The sequence below is a fragment of the Aulonocara stuartgranti genome (assembly GCF_965226115.1).
Source record: "Aulonocara stuartgranti genome assembly, chromosome: 18".
NCBI lineage: Eukaryota > Metazoa > Chordata > Actinopteri > Cichliformes > Cichlidae > Aulonocara > Aulonocara stuartgranti.
The window spans coordinates 18,700,700-18,713,191 of NC_138954.1; the positions used below are offsets into that span (position 1 = coordinate 18,700,700).

Sequence of the window (12,492 nt, forward strand, 5' to 3'; positions counted from 1 at the left end):
TGTCTTGCCCAAGGACACAACGACCGAGACTGTCAGAGCCGGGGCTCGAACCGGCAACCTTCCGATTACAAGCCGAACTCCCAACTCTTGAGCCACGATCGCCCCGTTTGTAAATGCACAACCTATTATAAACGAACTCAGTTTATTCTGCAGGAACTGTACAAATCTATCAAAGAAACTCCATTTACTGACTGGAAACCTTTGTGAATCGTCATCCTTTAGAAACTTTCTGCTTTTCTGCGACTCATCTGTGTCGTTCAGGAGAGAAGCGCACACTGTACACCCCCGAGGGGATTCACTATCTCCGAAGCGAGGCTGCGCACAAAGAGCTTTGATTTACCATTGGACAACACTTTTAAATAGCCTTACTACAGGTGGGTGACGCTTAATCTGGAGCACATTGTTGGAACAGCTGTAGCTGAGACGCATGCACTTATCGGCGAAAAGGTACATTGGGCACCTTTGGCTCTACGATTTTAGACAACAAGCGCGGAGATCCTCGTGATTACCAGCTGAGAGAGAGAGAGAGAGAGAGAGAGAGAGAGAGAGAGAGATGAAAGTTGGTTGTTCAGGCGACTTCAGGTGAATATTTTGTATTGCAGACTATCTCTATTTATGGGACCATGAACTCATCTGCAGGTGCAGGAAACTATCGCAGAGGCTCCATCAAGGCAGTCAAGGTAACTTATATTTTAAATCTCCGTATTTTAAGTAACATTACTTTCCTTAACTATTAAAATCTACCAGATTGTGCAGAATTGTTTGAGCACTTTTTTTTAAAGCCCACCGATGCGTAAAGAGGTGACCCCCTCCCCCTCTTTAAGTCCTGTGGACCGAACTGTAAAAGAAGACGATCGGGTTCCTATTACATGTTGTTGAGATGCAGAGGTGTAGCTGTCTTCTGGGTGCAGTATCTTGATTCCCTTTCGGTAGTTTTCCACCTGTTTATTTAAGTATAGAATCACTCAGCTCACGAGGATTGTTCTGGAAACAGTAGGTGTCATAAAGAATGTGCATCTGATTGTAGGGAGCCAAAGACGCTCACAAAATGTTGCCTCACTTTAGAAGTTAAGATTAAAGATGCCAAATAATCTGATAAAATGTCTGCAAATCCATCCACAGCTTCTCCATGAGAAGACTGTTTATGATTTTATATTCAACTCTAATTTCAAATGTTTTTACTCCATCTTCCTTTATAGCTCAGTGGCTTACACCCTCAGAGTTCAAACAAGGAAACACATGAAATCAACAGACAATAAAAATACATCTCTTCTGACTTGTCCTGTCCTGTAATTCCCCAGCAACAGCACTTGCCTAACATCACTTCCGAGCAGCAGCCGCATATTGGAGCCAAAGTTAACTTGCATTACACCTCGGGGTGCATTGATTGTGGTTTCAGTGAGGACAAAATGCGTTTCCCTGTCCTGTGATTCTCTGTAGAGGAGCTGTGAAATATTTAAATTGTGACAAATTTGTCTGTCTCTAGGGGGCATGTCATCCCCAAAAAGGTTTAAAGATCACAGGCTGTAGTAGACTATTTATAGATGAATGTTACCCACAGTGCTACAAGCAAAGTACACTCGTTTAAAAATGCTCTTTTAAGTTTCAGATTAAGGATTGTTCATGTGTGTTGTTTGTGGAAAGCTTGGTGGTGTCGTTGCCTAATCGGCTCTCTGTCATTAATTTAATCACATTTGTGCTGCATTGCTGTGCATGTTTTCTTTGATACAATAGTGTGTAATTTAATCCTAATAAATCTGGATTATTTCCCAGTTTCTGTGTGGATTCACTCATCTTTTAGTCATAGATTAGACCGAGTCTTGATATCGTTCCCTTGTGCTCACGTTGGTTCACGCTGGAGTTAGTCTGCCACCTGCTGGAAGCACATACTCAGTCAACATGAGGCTTCTCTGCCAAGCTTCAGCAGCCTGCTGGCATGTTGACAGACTTTTCTCTCATTACTCAGGCTTTGCTGGACTCCAGTCACTTTTACTTAAACAAATTTCTCCACTGTGAAGAGAGGCTATACCTTTTGTACACTCCATATTTCTCATATTTCTGCTGACAGCTCCGCTTACAGCTCAGTGCCGTGAAAGCCCCAAAGCCTTGAAGCTTCTGTGACCAGTATTTTACTTATTAAGGATTCCCAGACACAACCTATTAAATTCTACCATAATCTGTGGACAATTTGCATAGAAAGGGAAATCATTAAGTCCGGCCTTGGCAATCCAAGCCGCCTACCCTTCTCTGAGGACAGAATAATTTTGAGAAAATGCAGACATGTCTGCACTAAAATTCATTAAACCTGATTTGGTTGGTGTGATTCTGGCCTGAGAATAAGAGAGCTCATATTAACAGTGACTTACTGTCAGAATCTACATTCTTATTCTCATTTCCCTTTTTGCTCTCATCTTCTTTTCCCTTTCCTCCTCCTCCTTTTATTTCATAATGGTATTAATTACTAACTAGCTTTTTAAGGGTATTTATGAACCTTATAAAAATATAATAAAACATTCAACTAATGCAATTATGTTAGTGTCAGAGTCAAAGGTCTTCTGCTACTGTATTTAAACCTTACACTCCCATCCAATCAGGAAGCATGAGGACTGTAACAATATGAAATGTTACTCTACATGATTATTGTGGTTTTAAAACACTACTGTGAAAAAGTCTTGATCTACTCCTAATTTTTTAATATTTTGCTACCGAGGAGTCTTGTCTCAAGGAGACCTTTGTTGTCATTTTTTTTAAGTGGTCTTGAGCAATAGTGCGCCTGGTTTTCTGAAGGTCTTTAAACATTTTTATTTGGGCACTGGCTGCTTTTTCAACCTTTTTCAGTCCTTGCACCTGATCATTTTCAGACAACTCTTTTTTTCATTTGCTTGATTTTTAAGTCACTTAACACTGATATATAAATTATTCAAGCACGGAAAACGCACCCTAACTCTGGGAGCCAATTTTAAATTGTATCTCTAGACTCTTTGTTACTAGGAGCTTGTTGCAAAAACAAACCCAGTTCCCATGTTTTTAGCTGAATCTATAGGAAATGCCAAAACATAACTCATCAGAGGTGGTCTCAGTGGAAGGTTGGCTGTCAAGAAGTCATTCTTAAGGAAGCAAAACAGGGAGAAAAGGCTGAGGTATGCCAGATTACCCCAGAACTGGGCTGAAAATCAATGGTAAAAACTCTGAAGAAGTGATGAATCCAAATTTGAAAGCTGTCAAATCATCATCAGTGAAGGAGACATGCCATGAAACAAGGTGGCGATTCTGTCATGGCTTTGGGATGTATTTGCACCATAATGAGCCATGGTGGTGTTGACGATCTTGTCAGAATTAATTGAATTATTAATGCGTAAAAGTATCATCAGATTTTGATCAACCACACAACACCATATGGACAGCATGTAATTAGTAGCAGCTTCATATTTCAACATTAAAATGACCCCAAACCCAGTGTAGTAAAAGCATACTGGATAGTGTTCCATTGTGTGGTTTTCTATAAGTCATGGATTGGCCTCCCCAGAGAGTGGAGCTCAGCATTGTAGAAACAGTGTCATCTTGACAGAGAACAGAACAAAGAAGAGCTTGGAATTATTCCTAAAGACTACTTAAAGAAGTGAAGGGAAAGTTTGCCTAAGAGAGTTTATGCTGAACAATAAAAGTGGTCATAAGAAATACTGACTTTCAAGTTTTTCAGAATAGTATAAACTCTGATTTAACCTCAAATTCTGTGTTTTCCTTTATGTTTACACAAGCTTCAACAAATCGCTTCTCCTACTTCCCATTATTGTAGCAAAATATCAAGAGAATTGGGGTGGCTCAAACCTTTTGTGCAATACTGTATCTATGACACAATTCAAATATAAAAGACTAATGTTACGCTATCTTTCAAAATCCCTATTGAAAATGAATTACATTCAAAATAACTGAGGTGCAGTTGGCTATGATTTTGTTTAAGGTAAAATATTAAGAAGAGATTTTGCTGTTTATATAAGAAAGAAGCTGTAGTTGTTGGTCTGAAATGGACTCTGACACACACACACACACACACACACACATACACACACACACACACACACACACACACACACACACACACATACAAGGCTTCGATTTGTTGGTATTACCAAAATGCATCATTCTCCTCCAGGATTCTCTAATTTTGTGTCCAATAAAAGGTCACAAAGTGTCACCACATTAGGGAGTTCTATACTTATATTCATGACTATATTAAGCTTCTGCAGTGTTTGTTGTCAGTCTGAATGCTGCTTCAGCTGCTGTTGATGTTTGTTACTTGTAGAGATCACATCCATTACTGGCTTCATAATGAAACATTCCCCCACGAGGATGCACAAATCCCACAGAGCATTGTGGAAACAAGGCTGTCACACGAACCTGCTTAATTTAAATTTCCTGAATTATTTTAGGACTCTAATCTTGTCGCACATATCGTTGCTCTGTCGCAAATTTGGAGCGAAAACCTTTTCATTCATCATTTTTGAATCATTTACATCTGATGGAATGGTTACTCAGCATCATGTATTTATGCTTAGACATGCCCCCAGTTGAATCATTGGTATTTTTTTTTTACTTTACACCACAGAGCAGAAAATATATTTCTTTTTTTGCCTCACCGTATCTTGTCTCATCTGTGGTGCCGTCTGCCTCTGGTGCTGCTCGCTGACTGACGTTTTTGAGGCCAGTGGCTTTCCCCTGAGTCTAGACTTCCTTTATTTGCATTAACTAAGAGAGGCAGTCAGACAGTCAGCTGGCATTGCTTTCTCTTTCCCAGATAAAATTTCTGTTGTTTCCCTCTGAGGTTTAGCAGAGAGTTTAAAAGAGTTTGTAAGACGGCATTATAAATTTGTCTGCGGGGGTCATACAGCATGTTACCACTCAAGTGTAGTTTTGTGTGTTAGTAAGCAACACGATTGTACCTTTCATCTGTTTGATCGTGTTAGTTTTGAGTGAGCTTGTATCAGCGCTGTTTGAAAGTGTGTGTGTGTCAAGGATACACTGGCACCCTGAGCTGAATGTTAAGGTTCCCTGGAGTAAAATTGTACAGACAAACTTTCACTGAAATGATTTGTATGCAGCAGGAATAAGGATGAAATGCCTTTCAAAAGCATTCTGTATTCATCTAGTGAGCCCTCAGTATTTCTGCATTGAACCATTGCACTTTGAATCGCCTGCTTAAAATGTTTGTATTGCTGCCCGCAGCCAGTAGTAACCATTATAAAATGACTTTCATTTTCCTGAAGCGCTCACACGCACACATTTTCTGTGCACATTTTGATACCATCTGTTTATTTTATCCAATGACCGCTTTGAAAGTGATAATGCTGTTGCAAACAATAGCACATTGTTCAATGAAATGAAATTCGGAGACAGAAACAACCAGGGATGCCCAGAAGCAACAGACACCATTCAGCAGCAGTCATTTTTCACCACTAACTGCTATGCTGCGATTAGGCTCCCCAGGGAAGGCTTGCTGTAGATGAGAACCATGTTTATAAAAGCTGTCCAGGTTTTGCAGCTCCCGGCCACCTTTGAGCACCTAAAGCTCTTCATCCTGGACACAATCTTGCACTTGCATTGCTCCCTGGGGCGCAGGGTTCATCTGTTCCTGTCACCTGTGACAGATGACCTGATAGTACTCTGCCTGTAGTGAAGCCACTTGCTGATAAAGACACATCATAGCGTGACACACAGATATTCCCAGATTCATTCCTATTCTGACGAATAATGATGTTTTCTCTATTCATATCTTTGCACTGGTGTTGTAGCCTGAACTCAAACTGAAGCGTGTACGAAGTGCATACCAAGGACAGCAGCATGAATCTTTAGAATCCACAGGGAGGAGTGTCAGGGATAGGTGCCGTGGTCTGGCTGAAGGTCAAAATTAGAGCTGCACTGCACTTGATGCTGTTATCAGACACCAAGTTGTGAAGTGAAGGACACGTATAGAGGCAAACATGCATGCTTATGCGCACCTTTTCACACCTGAATGTTAGCGTTTTAGGATTTCACACAGAATTTTATCCTGTAGTTGTGAAATACTATCTCTGCAGCCGTGTTGAAAACATTACTTCTTTCAGTCCATGTGCAGTTGTGGTCAGAAGTTTACATATCCTATCATGGGCATGAATGTCCTTTTAATATTGGGGCTTTTAAGGATTTCTTTGAAGTGTTCCTCTTTTAGGGTGGAATGATTGAACAGCAAACATCTTCAATGACTTTAAAAAACAAGAAGGGAAGGCTGTTCCGGAAATGTAATGTTCGCCTGTTTTACCCATTCTAAATCCAGTTTTGATATTTGTTTGGGATCATTGTCCTGTTGGAACACCCAAACATGTCCAAGTTTCAAACATCTAGCTGTTGACTTGAAGTGAAGTTAAAGATTTGAGGTAGTCCTCCTTCATTATTTCTTCCACTTTGTGCAGTGTACCAGCACCACCACTGGCAGCAATACAGCCCCGGAGCATTATGCTACCACCACCATGCTTGACAGCCACATTGTAGCCAAATAGATTAATCTTTGTCTTGTCTGACCACAAAACCTTTCTCCAGATGAATTTGGCTTGTTTGTGTTGACAACTGGAAATTCCAGCTTCGGCACCCTCTCAGTTCACGGTCAGGTGAAACTTCTTTTATTGTGGACAGTGACACTAATGTTCCAGCAGTTTCCAGTTCATGGCAGGCTTCATTGTTGGTTGTTCCTTTGTTTATCATAAAACTGCAAACCAATTCCCTCTCATTTGAGTGAGAGGGAATTGGATCTTCTTCCAGATCATTGTTAACCATCCAAATAACTTCAACTTATGTACAATTGTTTGACCTGATCTTGTAATCTGGAGTTAACTAGAAATGGCTCCAGGATACTTTCTTCACTTGTGGAAATCTACAACTCTCTTATTTGGAGAGTATTGGTCAGTCCAATGAATGCTGTAAAAAATCCTTTTTATGCTGAGAAGTAGAAACTTTCCATCCTGTAAAAATAACAGCCCAAAGAATTTGTTAAAAGCACCAAATTTCAATGACATTCATGGCCATGATGTCTATATCTAAACTTCTGACCACAACTGTACGTGGGTTGAAAGGAGAAACATTTTCAACACTGCTGCAGAGATTAAAAAAAATAAATAAATCAAACAATTACCAGAAAATTCTGTGTGCAATGCTAAAACACTCAGGTATGATAAGGTTTGTATGAGCATGCATATTTGCCTCTGTATGTGTCCTCCCCTCTGTAACTGTGTCTGATGACATCATCAAGCTGTTATGTCCTTCTGACCACAACTGTGGAGCTGTTTCGGTATTACCAGACAAATTATGGTATAAAAATTCAATTAAGAAGCTGGATACACCATTGCAGCAGACACTTCCACACAAACCAAAACATAAACTGATGATTTCATTATCTCCACTGGGCTGAATGCTAAATCTTGTTTTCTCACTGAATCTGGAGGCCCATATGTGTATCACAGAAGTCCCTTCACCATGCTGATATATGTGATTTAAAAACACAGAAATGCAAACTGTCATTGCGATTTATACGCAATAAACTAATGTCTCCTGAATATTATTGCGTGCTATCAATTGTAGACGTTATTAATGATTGTGTTTTGACATCGGCTCTTAAAATGTGTTGATGGTTGCTCATGTTCTGTGAAATCAGCAGACGCTGACAAATGGACGGACTCTGTAAGTAAATATAAGCAGTGCTATAAGTTTTCAAGCTGTGCGTGGTTAATGCTCTGTCGGTGTGATAAAACACTACGTCACCTCTGTGCTCTACAGCAATAACCATGTTGACCTTTTATACTAATTGCAATTACAGTGACTTATTGTGAGCCAGCATTATTCATAATCATAGGAGTGTATGTCATAGCTGTAAATGTAAGAAAAATGAACGCAGAAGATGACCAATCAGGGGCTTGTTTAAAGGACCCTGGGGAAATGTCATGGCATAAAATGAGCTTGTTAACAGAAACAGCTATAACTACAACCGCCATTTCTTCTATGAACTTGAAAGACTTTATTATCCTTTGGTAAAGTCACCAGAGCAATTACTCTCTTTGATGAAACCTCATCTCCTGTGGCGCGTGTGAACTACAGTTCATCTTTATCCTCAGTGTAGAGTGGCCTTAAATGCGGGTCCTGTTAACATGAAGAAGAAAAAAAGCCTAAACAAGCGCAGCTGTTCTTCTTTTCTGTTGTTGTGGTTTAATTTAAACGTTGATCGTCTTGCGTGCAGTGATTATGCTGCCTACATTTAAATAAGCGCTGCAATTCATCAGCTGCTGCTGCGGAGTTGTTGTCTGTGTGCAAATCAAACATGTAAAGTATGAGCCGAAACCCGGCGGCCATTAGAGATAAACTGCTGCAGCTGCGGGGGAAGCTTCAAACAGGCTCATGAGTCACGGTCAAAAAGAAATGTAGCTGACTTTTAATGCAAGTATTTATGAACCACCGTGAAACCTCAAACCAGGGCTTACCACAGGGTGTAATACATGCCACCATCCATGAAACTTTATTTTAGTCACTTGCCCACTGACAAACTGTCAAGGTCACCTTCTGCTCACGAACGTCGAATTAGTTAACATGTTCTTTCATCTGTGAAGTGTAAAAGTTAGGGCAGCGTTAGCGCTTTAGTGACGTTGCGCTGTTTACAATTTTGATGTTCACACAACTTCAGCATCCTGAGTTCACACACAAGCAAAATGCTGGACAGCATCGACACAAGGATATAATTCAAACCCTGAGTCCATATCAAGCCTGGGTGTGAGAAGTAGCCTTGTGATTTACTACGCTTGGATCCTGCTGTGTGCCATTTTAAATGAATGAGTTATGAACACTTTGCCATTCATGCTGTCCGTGACGGTCCTCTTAGGGCGTCTTGCCTCTGGCTTTTGTCATATTCAGCCGGGCTAGATGCAGAAGGAGAGGGCAGTTTGGCTTTTCACTTAGAAATATCACCTCTTCTAGTTTTATAAAAGCCATTTCGTCGCTACTGTCTTGTGGCTTAGTGCTGCGGTTCGGTTAAATAAGCTGGTTACTCAGTCTCAGCCCTGGGATTCATTACGGGAGGTACAAATGCTACATAAATAAATCTGCAGTAGTGTTGCCTGTGCCAGGATTCTGTCCTGTCAGTGTAGCTTGATGGGTGTGTGTGTGTGCATGTGTGTTTGGGCAGGTGGGCGGAGTTGTATTTTATGATAGAGAAGACAGGAAGCATAAATATTACTTGTGCTTAATCACAACCCAGCTGCAATGCTGAGTGAAATGATCAATTTCTTGGTAATATTTACACACACACACACACACACACACACACACACACACACACACACACACACACACACACACACACGCACTCTCAAAGAGAAAAAGGCCTAGCAGGCAATATTGTTACTAATATGTTGAGGAACATGTTATTATTTACATGCTACAGTGTATTTATGTATGTGTGTGTGTGTGTGTGTGTGTGTGTGTGTGTGTGTGTGTGTGTGTGTGTGTGTGAGAGAGAGAGAGAGATTTACTTACACTATTCAACTCCACCTTTGCTGAGTAAAGTCTTGTCGAGAGAGTTTAAGCATATTTGTGTGCAGGAGTTGAGGCAGCGAGCGAGCCAGGGAGGGAGGGAGTAAGGGCGGCAGAGATAAGTAACGTTTGGAGGAGCCTGTACCACCACCTCTCCCCCCCCCCCCCCCCCTCCGCCCCCCTCTTTGGAAACGATGCCAGTGTCTGTGATTGATTCACCCGGCGAGTAGAGAGGGAGGCGTTCTCGCTGGGCTCCCGGACCCCCAGGTCATCCTTTCTCTTAGCTGTAGGGGAAGGGAGGGGAAGGGGAGGAGGTTGGCGGGGTGGGGGGGAGGAATTCTCAGACACCTCCAGCAGCCCCAACTTCACAGCACAAAGGTGTGAGCACAGCGAGAGGGGAAGGCAAGTGGCACTTCTCACCATGTCTGTCCTCATAGCCACCCAGCTGAAGATAGACACCAGCACTCCTTCCAGAAGGGTAAGAGGCCCTTTTAGCATGCATGACACGCTGTGGGGGAATGTCTGTGTTTGTGGGTGAGCCTCCTGCTACTGACAGAACAGGCTGCTGGCTGTTTTTGATAACAACTGGACAGGCAGGAAGAGAGCGGCGGGTCCTCATCTCCCCTCTGCCAGGATCTTGATGGACAAATGCTTACCACTTTTAATTTTCTTTCAAGAGGCGACTTCTAATGAATGGCTGGCTGCATACGCTGTGGAGAATACCTTGCGCCTCATTGTTAATCTTTGTGATGTTACCACATAATGACTTCAGTTCAGCTGCTCACTATGAGGAAAAGTTAGGTATGAAAGTATGATTGCAGTGCCATATTAGATGTTTTAAAACGACTGCTTTGCATTGCATTTTCTTTGCTTAATCTTTGCTTATGTGAAAATCCTCCAGACTTGACTTTGAGGTCAACTCATTAGATTAAATGCTGACAGTTTACTGCTCTCATGTTTGCATGCAAATGGGCTACAAGGGAGATTGATGACGAGCAGAAGTTGCTGTGCGACTTTGGTGTTCTTGAGCAATTAAAATTATGTAAATTGTAGCTTTCTGGAAGTTAGAGAAAGGAACGCCCGTAGCTCTAAAACTCTCTCCTGCAGAGCAGCGTTTAGATTTGTGCAGCACTCCAGATCACAAATACACTTACATTTTGTGCCACGTGGAATAATAAATGACCAGAAGGGTCATACCAATCAATAACTTGTGCAGGGCAGTTTGCATTAAGCCTTGCATGTCTCATACCATAAACTCCTTCAATTCATTTGTCATAATCCATTTTCAGCTCTCGTTTTGCTGTGCACACTATCTTTCTATCCGCACCCAAACACACATTTGACAGTAAATTTATAGTGACATGCTCTAGTTTGGTTTCTCTGTTTCCTATCTCCCCCTTCGATTCCTTCCTCTTTCTTCTCCCCATCATCTGCCGCCGCCACAATCCACAGCTGTAGTCTGCTGCTCCCCCTCAAACCACAGTCTATTCTACAGCATCAGCCAGCATTAAACTCCATTTCCTCAGTGACTTATCTGCTGCCATTTCAATTTGGGCTCAGTGCATAGCTTCCCTTCACTTGTAATACACTGGGAGAGTCAGCTCTCCATAAAAAATAATATTCCCCTTCCAATGGGACACATCCTCAACTAGTTTCACTCAGGGAATGGATTTTATGCAGGCAAATAAGGGCTTAGAACAGGTTAGAAATGACAATATTTCCATTTATGTGAATTTACAGTAGGAAGGTCATCAAATGATTCACACATAAAGTGTTACCTATATGAGACTAAATATGTGTCAGTGATTTGTAGCAGCTTCCTTCTTCTGTGCAGCGGACCAGAAGTGTAATGAATGCAGTACTTGCAGCCAAGAGTAATTGAAGTGACCATTGTTACATGGCCCGAAATGAGCCAAGTGTTGTAACGTAGTCTTAGGGTGTAATTCAATGATAAGGACTGTGAGACTCTGCAGTCTCACAGACTTTGGCTTTCAGTGACACACAATTCAATTTTGATAAACACTGATGGAGAAAGATGTTTCTACCCTGTGAGTAATGGCTGATCGATCTATCCATCTATCGATCTATCTATCGATCTATCTGTCTGTCTGTCTCTTGTGGTATCACAATACAGAAATGCTGAAAGACTTCACACTTTGCATGACAATAAGCTACAAAAATCATGATCCCTGTGTAAACAAATACCAATATGTGCAGTGCATCGCAGCATCAGTGTGTGTATTATAATAATCGTTCCAATACGTCCGTTTGATTAATTAGCTCTCTGATTTCTTTTCCCACTATTTTTTCATCTGTGAATTACATTGCAAGTGAGTGAACAGGCATCTGCTTTTCCTTCATTCATTTGATAAGCTTTGCCTCTGGAAGTCACATGACTGGGGTAATCCATGCTGTGAAGGAAATGTGTTTAAGGTGTTTTAATAAAAACATGCACGTTTGAGGCCAGAGTTTATACATACGATGTGAGTTAATGCTTTTATACGATATATTGCTGTGTGGATGTTCTGTCCTAACTGTTGACAATGCTGCTAAGTGCGCACCAAACTGTGGCTGACCTGCTGTTGTTGTTACAGTGATGCCACAAATCTGCCCCTTTCACCTCATGCAGTATCTTCACCGACATCTATTCCCTCTGTTCTGTGCTCCCCCGAGGAGACGTGTCTTGCAGCCTGAAAACATTTGATCTGGAGGCATTTTAATGAGTTACGGCGTGCAATTCCTTCTTGAAGACTGCTTCTGATAATTGGACAAATTTGATGTACACAAGTGTATTTGTGATGATTTTTAATCGATGTGAGAGCAAGCTATTTACAGCTCGGTAATGGACTGTCTCGAGAAGAGCTTCAAGATAAAATGTATGTGCCCAGGCCACAGTGAAACGGGGAATGTAATCCGACACCGGCAGCGGGGTGATAAAGAAACTTG

The 12,492-nt window shown here is 41.4% G+C and overlaps 1 protein-coding gene across 2 annotated transcripts in view; it reads left to right on the forward strand.

Moving 5' to 3' along the window:
* Positions 1-247: 247 nt before the first annotated feature.
* The window catches only part of LOC309694127 (A-type potassium channel modulatory protein DPP6-like), a 99,960-nt gene continuing 87,715 nt past the window's right edge, over positions 248-12,492 (forward strand). The window contains exons 1-2 of one of the 2 annotated variants that reach the window (XM_082513925.1): positions 248-374; positions 603-680. In XM_082513925.1, coding sequence (XP_082370051.1) covers positions 624-680 — 57 coding nt within the window. In that variant the 5' untranslated portion in view covers positions 248-374; positions 603-623. Of the gene's footprint in view, positions 375-431; positions 448-602; positions 681-12,492 lie in introns of those variants that run through there. The other variant, XM_082513926.1, reaches the window with a different exon arrangement.